Genomic DNA, 12,305 nt, shown 5'->3' on the forward strand with positions numbered 1-12,305 from the left:
CATCCGCACGAAAAGAAGAAGAAAAAAACACTAATACTGGTACAGTGACCTCAAGTGTTTCTGTCGGTGTGTTGATGACCAAGTCTGCTGGATTTAACGTGATTTATATGGATGCAGCGTCACTGCGATATTGACAGCTAGTCTTGCTGGGATATTTGAGTTCTTAAGGAATTAGGCCCTGGAAACGCATGAACTGAAGGATAATCGGATAAAAGAATGGCAACAACATATTGGCCTTGTCATTGTTTTTAATAAACCTGCTATCACTTTCGGATAAAGAAACATTATATAAGGGCTTATAATATGTGCCTTTTGTGTGTATACACACATATGCATATATATATATATATATATATATATATATATATATATATATATATATATATATATATATACTCAATAGACCTCAATCAAGAAACATGTGGAGATGCCAAATTGATTCTGAGGACATTTTAGTTTAGTGTGTGTATATATATATATTTTTTTGTTTATATATATATATATATATATATATATATATATATATATATGTATATATATATAAATATATATATATATATATACACACACACATATATATATACACACACACACACACACACACACACACACACACACACACACATTCATCCATCCATGTAATCAAGTACATTTACTCAAGTACATACTTACGAGTACACGTATTCTCTTTAATGCTATACTTTTCAGAGCTATGGTTATATATTTTTCAAATGATTGGTTAAAATATGATCTATTGTTACTGATTAAACTACCAAATGTATATGAAGTAGTTAAAATGTGCTCCACCACGATCAAAGACAACATTTAATCATTGGAACGCAGTGAACAATTAAAAATGACCAGTTTATGAGTCAACTAACGGTTCTTACGTACAACAGTAATTATCTGTCTGAAGGAAGACTATACTAAAACGTTCCCACGATTCCATTCATGCCTTCTTTGCATACCAATCATTCAGTCTCACAAAACCCAAACACTCTGAGCTCACGTGCACAACAGGTGATTTGATCAGGCATCCTTGCATGATGCAACTAAACCTACAATAACAAAAACTAATGTACTCAGTCTTAATCTGATGTTGGATATCAACATTGTCTATAGCTCTATTGCTCTCATGACATTAAATGACACCATGTACCTATCACACACTAACAAATGACCCACAATGTCATTCACAATGTGGACAAACTGCAATCACAACATTTTTTTAGGCGAAGGGAGGAACACGCCCACATGACAGCGTCTGCAGGTTAAAACAAAAAGCAGTTAGGCGGTATTGTGAAGTCACTATGACTCACCTCTGTAACCTGCTCTAACTACCAAAAGCTGAGATTTCACGAGCTGGTAAGGACAGATTTTTGATACATTCCTCTGTCAGAGCAACATTAGTTCATGACGCCTTTCATATTTAAGAAACGGTTTATATACGCAACAGCTTTTTGTTTTCATTATTGGCATCTGAAACTTCTGGTTATACCATTCTTTCCTCAGTGGTGAGAGATCACTTCCTTTTCTCAAACACAAACGTTTCTTGTGTTCGCAAGAAACAACGAGAAAACTGCTTTCCAAATGATGGCAGGTAATAACAAAAACTGATCAGAAGAAGTAACAAATACATTTAAGAAGCGGTTATTTAGCTTCATTCATGTTAAAACCATCATTACTGAAATATTGTTGTAATGTCTGTAGACCATGGAGACCTCTGTAATGAGCAGGAAGCCACCTATTGCATGAACGGAGGGACGTGCTATAAAATATTTTCCGTGGATACACTCTCCTGTGTGTAAGTAAAAAGAAAATCTATTTTCAATTGTCCTTGATATAAATAATGAGTCTTTAGGAACTTTCATGTTGGAATTTCTGTTGATGACACAAGATGGCGATATTGCTGACAAATCTCCTTGTATCTTAAACCAGGTGCAATGCAAATTTCAAAGGCAGCCGATGTGAGCAGTTCCAGCTCTTCAGCTCTAACACCAAAACAACAGAAGCCGGGTTGATTGCAGCCGTGGTCATTGTTGCCCTCCTAATCTTAATGATGCTGGCAGTTGTTATCTACTACATATGCAGGTAAGTACATACAGGATTAAGGATTACCAAACTATCTCAATGAGTCAAAAAATAAAACCAGGATGTGGAAGTGTTTTATGTGTTATACAGTCTTCAGGCAGCATGTATATTCGTTGAAAGACAATAACCCTTACTTGTGTCCACACGCAGGATGTTGAAAGCCAAGCAACAGAGCCAACAGAACAATCCACAACAGTATTGGAGAGTAAAACCCAGAGTATGATCTGTCTTCTGATGTACATTTGTTTCTCTTTTGGCTGGAGTGTTGGGTGGGATGATGAAATAATTCTCAGAGATGTCACTTGCCTGTTGGACTTGGAACCATTTTTGAGTGTGACTCGAGACCAATAGGCAGGAGGAAAACCGTTTGCTTGTTGTCAACTACATGACTTGAAAGGGTAAGCTCAGTATTTTTCACTTTATATTCCCCATGTGTTGTGTCTCAGTGACTAATGGGGACAACATTACAATTGGTCCAGTATTGAGGAGTATACGCTGCTAAACAGCTGTAATGGAAGGGGCAACTGCTTACCGTCAATTAACGTCCACTGAAAGTTCTGACAGGTTCAGAGTGTTATTATAAAAGAGAAAGGACCGTACAGAGCAATTCTCCTTTGCTTAATCCTGTCAATTTGTTAGTGTGTGTCTCGCTTGAAAGACTCGTTCTGTAATTGTGCATGGCATTAGCACAGTCAAAATAAGCGTTAACATTCAGTTATGACATCGTAAATCTTTTAGATAACACTCAGCTACGCTTTCTGTACTCCAACACCCCGCGCGATTACATTACAGCCTGTTCTGCGACCGGTGTCTGCAGCGTTATCCCTCAGTACTGGACCAATTGAAAAAAAAATGGTGTCCCCATTAGTCACTGAGACACAAAAACATGGGAAAATAGTAAAAGTTGAAAAATACCGACGTTATCCTTTAACTTAGTCAAGAGCTGATAAACACCTCATGAGATTTCTTCAGTCCCTGCTGTTTGCTACAGAAAGGTGTAATTCATTTACACACAATCAAGAACTGTGAGTGGGTGGGAATTGAATTACGCTTTGCACAGTAGCCTTTTTAACAAAGCTATGAAGTTGACACCGGTGTTACTCATTTTAAATCACATTTCAATCTTTGTGCTTTGCTTGAAATATACAAAGCATAGTTGGGCTTTGAAATATTTTGTGAAATATTATTCTAAATATTGAACTTTAAATATGGAATTATGAAATAACCCCTTGTGTCAATTATTGAATATGCTATTACACATATAACAAATAGTTTGTGTTAATATATGCATTGAACCCTATTTGACTGTGTGATTTTCTGGTGGGACGCTGCACAACACACACACACACACACACACACACACACACACACACACACACACACACACACACACACACACGAATACTCAGCAGTATCATTATGGACTAGTCATTCTCCATCCTCTAAGCACCAGCACTTCATCACTTCATTCCAAACCTCAACCTTTAGCCTATTCTTAACCTAATCCTAAATTCTATCTTTACCCCTCAACCATAATTGCCCCTTGAAGCAGCCAGGAGTGGTCAAGATGACCTCACTTTTCAAAAATGTCTTTACTCTGCAGTTTTAACACTCAAACTGGCTCTCACAAAGCTGGACATGCAGGAACACACAAGCAGCAAACGTAGTGACACACTATGTGTGGGAGTCTGTATAATTAGCATATCCCCAGCCATTCATCAGTCCTATAACTCTAAAAACAGGGGCACAGAAGATCCCAGGAGTCTTATAATGAAAATGGTGGCATCAAATCTGCTTCAATTCAGCGAGGTTACAAGATAATTAAAACTTGTTGGACTGCATTGACAATAGTTTGAGTCTTTCCCTTTGGATGGACTTCAAGTATTCTCCAAAGTTGCTAACAACAAATTGTAGGAGAATAAGAAATGTAATTTGGACGGCCAAAACCTTAGTTATTCCCTGAAATACCATCAACAATCTATCTTTGCATCACACTCAGGCATCACAAGCTGGAATTGTTCTTGTTTCTTTGAATTCAAAGACAATGTCAAGAATGTACTGTATTGGAATGTTATCACTCAAAAGTTGGCTCAGCAGTGAATACATTGTTAAAATGTCACAACATTGATTATTGATAGAACAGCAGTATTAGGTCAACACAGAGTAGGGTTTTCCCAAAAGGGTTTTCCCAAAAGCATGTCATGTTGCTATGAGGAAATATCTGTTCAGGGTGGGCCCTAAAAGTCACTACATGGGATGTAGAGACTTTTAGGTGTATCTTGCTGCTTTAAAAAGCAACCAACCTCTTTCCATTGTGTATAGAATGTTTTATTTCTCTCAAATGAAGAATTACTATTACAATATTGTTGTGTTAGATTTTTTTTTTGTGAAGATGCATGAAGGCACTGATGACATAAGTCAGCGGCTTCTTTTTGTGCTCAGAGTTGTGGTAAATTGCTTCCACCTAGTGGCAGAATGTAAGCATTGCAATAGAAAGTAAGTTGAGTTCCCTTTACAAATAGCTTTATCACAATTTCATGGTTTCATACATGATCTGAAATACTTCTCAGTAAAATATAAAACTCACACTTGTAAACAACTTCCTCTTACAGGCTTCTGGCTTTGTCAAACTCATGTGCAATTTTCAGTGCTGTGCTGTTGAGTCCAACTGACTGCATGTTAGTGATGATGGTGACCACCACTCCCTGAGGGAGGAAGGGCGTCTGTCCTTGATCCTCATCCATCTCCTCACTGGGTAACACCAGGAGGACACTGCTGGCCCCCACAGCGCCTCCTGTGTGTGACACATAGTGTCTACGCTTCATGCACTGCCCATATTTCTGTAGTTTCTCCACTACCAGCCAGCCTTGGGCATACAGTCCATCCTTGTCCCAGCTTGCCTCTGTCCTGTCAACTGGTGACCAAAGATCTATGGCAGTCTGGGGTTTGAGAAAGCCGGGGAGAAAGCCCCCAGTGTCCTGCAGGTGGGCCACCTGGTAGCTGTAGAGCAGAGCGTGACCGAACAGCAGCAGGTCACCCACTGTGGAGAGGAAGCCGCCTCCGGCCCACTTGTAGGAGTTGTCTACATATGGGCAGTTCACGACACGTCCCCTCTTATTCAGATGATAATATCTGTGGAGGAGCATCAACAATTCGATTTTTTAAATCACGTTGTGCACTCGAGGAACAAAACAAACATGAGTATCTAAACAACCTCAAAGAAATAACAGATCTCAACTAAAGGATATATCTGATGTATTTCTAGAAATGTTAAACTCCCAACAGAGATGAAAAATAATGAGATCGCTCGTCAGCTCCAGAAAGAAGTATCACTGTGTCTGAAAGCGATGATGACGTAGCGAATGAATGAACCATTCTTCTTTCTCATCACTGATGAGAATTGCACATGCGCAGTACAAATCGTGCAGCGGCTAGCAGAGTATGTAACATTAACCAGAACTCATCAAAATATTAGCATTATGGCAATATTTTACACTGGAAGATCTGTCAAACTAGATAATAAAATAATGTTCTATGGCATTCATTCTTTGTATCTATTCACAAAAGGTTTAACATGAGCCAAGACATTCAGCAATGATATTAATTATATATATATATATATATATATATATATATATATATATATATATATATATATATATATATATATATATATATATATATATATATATATATCTTATTATCTTTGGATTGGTACATTACGCAAGTTCCGTTACTGGTACCAGTATTGGGAAGGAAAAAAAAATGGTATTGGAACATCTCTATACATCTCCCCTGTACTCATTTGTCACAGCAAATTGGACATTGCTTGACATTAATGTCCTAAATAAAATTACCTGGAGCGGTGGTAAATAATAGGGTCATTCTCGTCGGGCACAGTATTAAGCATTCCCAGCTCATGGAACATTTTCATCATGACATCCAGGAAGCGCTGTCCAGCAGCTTGCTCCACAGCAGCACTAAGCAGGGTAAAGGCGTGGGTGGAGTACAGGAAAGTGGTGCCTGCACATAGTAAAAAAAAAACAAACAAAAAAAAAAAATCATACTCATCAATTCATCGACACGGTAACATATTTGAATGATTTTGCAAGCAGATGTGTGATTTACCAGGTTTGAAAATGAGCGGGTCGTCCTTGAAGAGGTCCAAGGCCTCAGTGACACTTTCAAAGTTGTCCTTCAAGTAGTATTCCTCATGCTCAAACTCCTTTTTCTTCTCCTGAGTGGCTTCTTTGCCTTTGGTGTTTTGTTCTGTTGCAGGTTTGCCTTCATTTTCAGATGAGCTCTTTTCATCTTCATTCTTTGCTGGCTTTAAGAGACGCTTAGCTTTCTCCTTGTACTCCTTCACTTTCTTTGCATCCTTCTCATAATGCCGTATACCACTCAGGTGGGAGAGAATCATACGAGGGGTTATTGTGACCTGCAATGAGCGATGTGCCTGTGAGCTGAACAGTATAAGATTATTCCGGATAAGAAGAAAACTCTGACATTTTGTTCAAGAAACTTACATCCTCTCCATTAAATTGCTTCTGGGGAAATTCTGGGACATATTTCTGGACGGGGACATCAAGTTCTAGTTTCCCCTCCTCACACAGCCGTGCAGCCGCTGCAGACGTGAGCGGTTTACTGATGCTGGCGATACGCATCACTGTTTCTGGGCTGCAAGGAACGCGGTTCTCCAAATCAGCATAACCGATCCCTGAATTACGAGAAGATTTTAAATGCATCACATATAATAATAACTTTATTTATATAGCACCTTTAAAAACAAAGTTTACAAAGTGCTTTACAGAGAAGCAAAGCATAGTTATACATAACTTAAATACCTGTGAACAAAAAAGGACCATACCATAAAGGCAATGATTACAACAAAACCAAACAAATAACCAAAAAGAGCTAATGGAACAGAAAACAAACAAATACATAAAATAAACAAACACAAACAGGGAAACAGAAAAACTGCATACAAGATCATAAAAGGACGATGAGTGTTTTTAGAGGATTCCATGTATTGCAAATTTAAAACCATTTATTGTGTAAACCCATTTCAGTAAACTTGTGTTCCTAAAGGCTGACAGAGCTCAGGTTTAAGAGCCTTGTTTTTTGTTGTTAACTATGTATTTGGCTGACGTTATAGGCACCAACCTTCACTCCAGACTTCAGCACCGTCCACAGAGACACCGACCACCAGCCCAGGAGCCCCGACCTCGGTCTGAATGACAATAGAACACGCACGCGCACGCACGCACGCACACACACACACACACACACACACACACACACACACACACACACACACACACACACACACACACACACACACACACACGTGATGCAGGTGACCCTGAGGTCCGGAGGGGACTATATGTAGAAAGGAAAGGGCTCTTAAAGCCAGCAGTTCATCGGCCTACCTGAACGCTTACCTTTATCCTCTCCACAAGGTCCCTGCTAACTGTTATGGCATCGCTGTATCGACCCGTCCTCTGCGCTTCTTCTACTTGATCCTCACAGGAACTGGTGGCTGTGTCATCGCGGTATTTCAGTCCGACAGCTATAGCAATCCCCACAGCAACCCCACATATCCAGATCCTGGACTTTGACCTGTATGTAAACGCTGTGTTTGACCCTCCGACACATCGCGTGTGCTGCTGGATGAAAACACTCGGCTTATCGAACAGCTTGACTCGCGCTCCGCCTCGCGATGTCAACAGAGAAGGCGCGCGCGCTCCTAGGAGGGTACATTTGGCACAAAAACGATTTGGCAAAATCAATCGTGACATTGTTGAATAAGCTGCTTCTCTTGTCTTGTTTTCGCGATACCTGATGACTCTTGTTGCTGTTGTTGTTCTTGTTCTTCTTCTGGTTTTACGGCGGTTGGCATCCTTATTGGTGCATCACCGCCACCTCCTGCTCCGGAGTGTGGATCAGCCAAAAATACATACAATCTTTCGCCCAAAGCAAAACATATCCAAAAAAAATTCACACACACCACGTTAACCTTTAAAGAGCCTTAAGTATGCTGAGCTGGCAGCTGATGCTGAGCAACGTGGCTTCGTGGGTAAAACAACTACCAGGCTACTTAAGGATTTGGGAATTCGAGGCCAAGCCCAACGCCAAGCCATCAAAGCCCTCTCAAGCGCTGCTGAATGGGCAAGCCGGTGGCTGTGGGTGAAGAGGAGAGACGCCACTTGGGCCCCAAAATAGCATCTGTGGCGCAGAAGGGTTGAAGCAGAGGGGGGCACATCTGGGACGCCAGGTGTAGCCGATGAGCCCTCTGGAGGTGTTGTGGGCCTATCATCGAAACACGGAGGAGGAGGGTGCCCACCTGATGACTCCAATGAGGCCTTAACCCTTTTGTCCCACAGACAGTACCACGACTCTTACCCGGAAACACATTGCATGTCTGCGTCAACCCACTTTACATCTCAGGAGTGCAAATCAACCAGGAATTGTAAAATCTAGTCCTAAATACAGAACTGATATTATATTTACCCTATTGTCTAGACCTATAAATCCTAGCATCTGACAAGCACCCTTGTACCATATCCCTGCATTGCCATCATATCATATCATACACACACGTGTGTGTGTATGATATGATGGCAATATATATATATATATATATATATATATATATATATATATATATATATATATATATATATATATATCAGTGGCGGGCTGTGGATTATGTACCTACGCTTGCTGTTTAACAGTTGATCACAAGCACCAAGATCCACCCTTTCTGCTCCAAAGTTTCATTGCCGGTCAGAGGTGTTCTCAAATGCAGTGTGGAGAAAAGGCAGGAAAAGACAACGTGCACATTCTTAGTACTAAAAGGAGACAGATTCAACGTTCTCAGCTACAAAACATCCAAACCACTGGGACTGATTAAATTGTCACAGCAGTATCATCCGTGCAACAGTGTCGCACAGTCACAGATGAGCTGGTGGAAAGTCATCCTGAACTGTTTAGAAACAACAACTGAATATCTTTCTACGTGAGTATCAATCCACATTCACAATAAGGCTGAAGCCAAAATGACATCTGATGCAGACTCATCGCAACGCTACATCACACACTCCACTCCAGGTGACAGTGTGCTTCATCGTCAACCCAAACAGTAAGCCATACACAGTGACCAAAGTCAAAGGCTCCATGATCACAGCAGCCAGAAATGCAATGCTTCATTCTTCAAGAAGATCTCTCCAGAACTGTTGGACATCCCACCAGATCCTGATGATGATGATGATTGTGAATACAGTGATGCCTCTACCATCACAACAACACCAAGATACCCTTCAAGGCACAACAGACGGCCTCCCGCCTACCTACAGGACTATACTTTAGGACACTAATTTGAACCGCTGCGAATTCAAAGGGACTGATGTTGCCAAGTTTGAGAAGTTAGGCGATTTCCCTTTAGAAAATATTTGTAATACACTTTCAATATGCATCTTACTCTATTGAGTTATGTGTCCCGACATAGTGTGGAATGTGTGATGTTCACAGGGAGAACTACGCCACCCGGGCCTTCATTCTCCCACGCTTTCACACATGTAGCTATTATCACCTGTCTTCCTGTTCACCAATGTCATGCAAATCTATACTCGCCAGGTGGCGTACTTCTCACTGTGAACGTCACATAATGATTTTGTCAAATAAATCTAGTAGAGTAGAAAAGTACAATATTTCCCTCTGAAATTTAATGGAGTAGTAGCATACAATGGAAAATAACTTTAAATTGTACTAAATACGGTTATCCAGTAAACATACTGTATGTTACGTTACATTAATCTATAGCCTGAAATCAATACTTTATTAAGATAAGATAATCCTTTATTAGTCCCGCAGTGGGGAAATTCCAGGATTAGAGCAGCAGTGCACAAGAGACACATAGTAAATACAAATCAAGTAATATAAATAAACAGTAAAAACAGTAAGAAGAAAATAATCCACAATAGCAATATTAAATATACAGATGGAATAAAAAGTATAACAAAGAAAAAGTATTTACGGTAAATGTATTTATATTGCACCAGTTGATAAGAACCCGGACCCATTTCTCCTTAAAGGAAAATTATGGGGGACATAATACAGACTAAATAGACCACATAGAACACATTTCTGACATTGTTTTCAAAATAGTGTCAATTTTTTTTTAATGTTACATGTCACATTGGGCGTCAATGGTAAAAAAAAAAAAATGGTATTAATAATTACATAATTCTAATGTTGTTTTTATTTGTTTAAATATGCTTTGGATTGAACAGTATAAAATATCTAAATATTATTGAATCAGCCAAATTAACTGAGCAGATCATAATTATTTTTCGTATTGTGCATATATGTCACACTGGGTTCTTCGTGACATTTTTAGGTTAACGTCCCGATGTGACGTATGCGTCACAGCGATTTTTATCTGATTTGTTTTATATCAGTTTCTTGAAGAAATGTGCTCACAGAAGGTTCAATACATTAAAGGACATGTTAATTAAGCATTATAATTCTTAAAATGGGTAAATCTAACCATTAACAAAGAAAAACAAGCTTTTTAAATTTTGCATTTTCTTCAGATCTGTCACAACCTGGATCAGCCATTTTGGATAGGTTGTTATGGGAACACAAAATCACATGACCCACCAAGATGTTCAGTAGGTGTCACTTAGAGACTTCATGAGTTAAAATCAAGGATGAAGCTATACATGGAACTTTCCAGAACATTTAAAGGACGTGTGACACCTGTGTCACCGTGGGTCCTTATGGGTTAAAGTGACCAAAAGGCCGTTGTAATACAGCATACAAACGCCCTCCGTCCTTACACTCCCAGCTCAGATAAGAAAAACAAACTTTAACAGGGTTGCCCCCTGGCTTGTTGGTTTGACTGTATTTCAATGCATTTGGCCGTTTGTTATTGACAATTTATGAAATTGTACATGTGTGCAATTATTTTTTAAAGAGGGATATATGCTATATTCTATGCAGTACAGCATATATGTGACATTTTTAATTTTTCCTATGCTATTACCTGTTGCATTGTATTTGGTTGGTGGGAGGAAACCGAAGGTGTATCATCCTCGGTAAACCCACACGACACGGGGAGATCAATGCCAACTCACACACATATTCGGGGGGGGCGGGTTGCACCCTCGCAGCCAGCGGGACTCAGAGTCCAGCGGGAGCGGGAGTCGAACCCGAGACCGAGTGTATGCCAGGCCTAGTGTCTGAAAGCTCTCCCGCATATTTTGCAAGTATAAGACTTCTCACTTGTGTCCATTTTCATGTGTCTTTTCAACGCTGAAATATCACTGAATCTTTTGTCTCAGGTCTGGTAGCGATACGGCTCTTCACATGTATGGTTTCTCACGTGTTTTTTAAATGATGTCAAGAATTTGAATCTTTTCCCGCAGGTCTTGCAAAGGTATAGTTTCTCGTCTGTGTGGGTTCTCATGTGGCTTCTCAAGTGTTCAACAAGTCTGAAAGCTCTCCCACATGCTTTACAAATATATGGCTTCTCGCCTGTGTGTATTACTTTATGCCTGTTCAATGTTGAACTTGCACGGAACGTTTTCCCGCAGGTTAAGCAAAGGTACGGCCTCTCGTCTGTGTGCGTCCTCATGTGGACTGTCAAGTGATTACTAGATCTAAATTTTTTCCCACATATTTCGCATGAATACGGCTTCTCATCCGAGTGTATTGCCCTGTGTCTCTGCAAATCTGAACCACGTTTAAACGTTTTCTCACATACGTCACATTTGAAAACCTTTTTACCTGTGCGAGTACAAAAGTGAATAGTTGACATTATAGGATAACATACATTGTAATTGTCAATTTGGCTTTCGTGATGCTGAACCTGTTGGTTTGGCTCTGCACCAGTTGATCCAGAGTCTCCATGCTCGCTTCTTTTCAAAGCTTGGCTCTCGGCTTCATGAAAGTTGTCAGAGTTCAGAGTCTGGTCTTCACTGCGGTAATGTTCCTCATAAGTAGGAAACATAAAGGCATCTGTCTCCGGCTTCAGTACAAGTTGCTCTCCCTCCTCACTGGTGCTCAGTTCCCCCTGTTCCGCTTTAACTTGTGGAGGCGCTGGGTCCCAAACACGGAGCTCTGGGTCCTCTGGATCCCGAACACGGCGCTCTGGGTCATCTGGATCCCGAACACGGAGCTCTGGGTCCTCTGGATCCCGAACACGGAGCTCT

The 12,305-nt window shown here is 40.2% G+C and overlaps 2 protein-coding genes across 2 annotated transcripts; one reads left to right on the plus strand and one right to left on the minus strand.

Moving 5' to 3' along the window:
• Positions 1-1,700: 1,700 nt before the first annotated feature.
• nrg4 (neuregulin 4) lies at positions 1,701-3,385 on the plus strand (the record flags this gene model as incomplete). Its single annotated transcript, XM_079223079.1, has 3 exons — positions 1,701-1,804; positions 1,939-2,091; positions 2,242-3,385. The coding sequence occupies 3 exons, from the start codon at positions 1,701-1,703 to the stop codon at positions 2,312-2,314; spliced, it is 330 nt and encodes a 109-aa protein (XP_079079205.1). The 3' UTR covers positions 2,315-3,385.
• Positions 3,386-4,034: 649 nt separating this feature from the next.
• On the minus strand, positions 4,035-7,889 carry lactb (lactamase, beta; the record flags this gene model as incomplete). The annotated part of the gene is made up of 6 exons (XM_079223961.1): positions 4,035-5,223; positions 5,949-6,114; positions 6,220-6,529; positions 6,618-6,808; positions 7,255-7,321; positions 7,521-7,889. 6 exons carry the CDS (start codon positions 7,887-7,889, stop codon positions 4,698-4,700), a joined length of 1,629 nt encoding a protein of 542 aa, XP_079080087.1. The 3' UTR covers positions 4,035-4,697.
• Between the last annotated feature and the right edge of the window lie 4,416 nt (positions 7,890-12,305).

The sequence above is a fragment of the Taurulus bubalis genome (genome assembly GCF_910589615.1).
Source record: "Taurulus bubalis genome assembly, chromosome: 9".
In the NCBI taxonomy this organism is placed as follows: Eukaryota; Metazoa; Chordata; class Actinopteri; order Perciformes; family Cottidae; genus Taurulus; species Taurulus bubalis.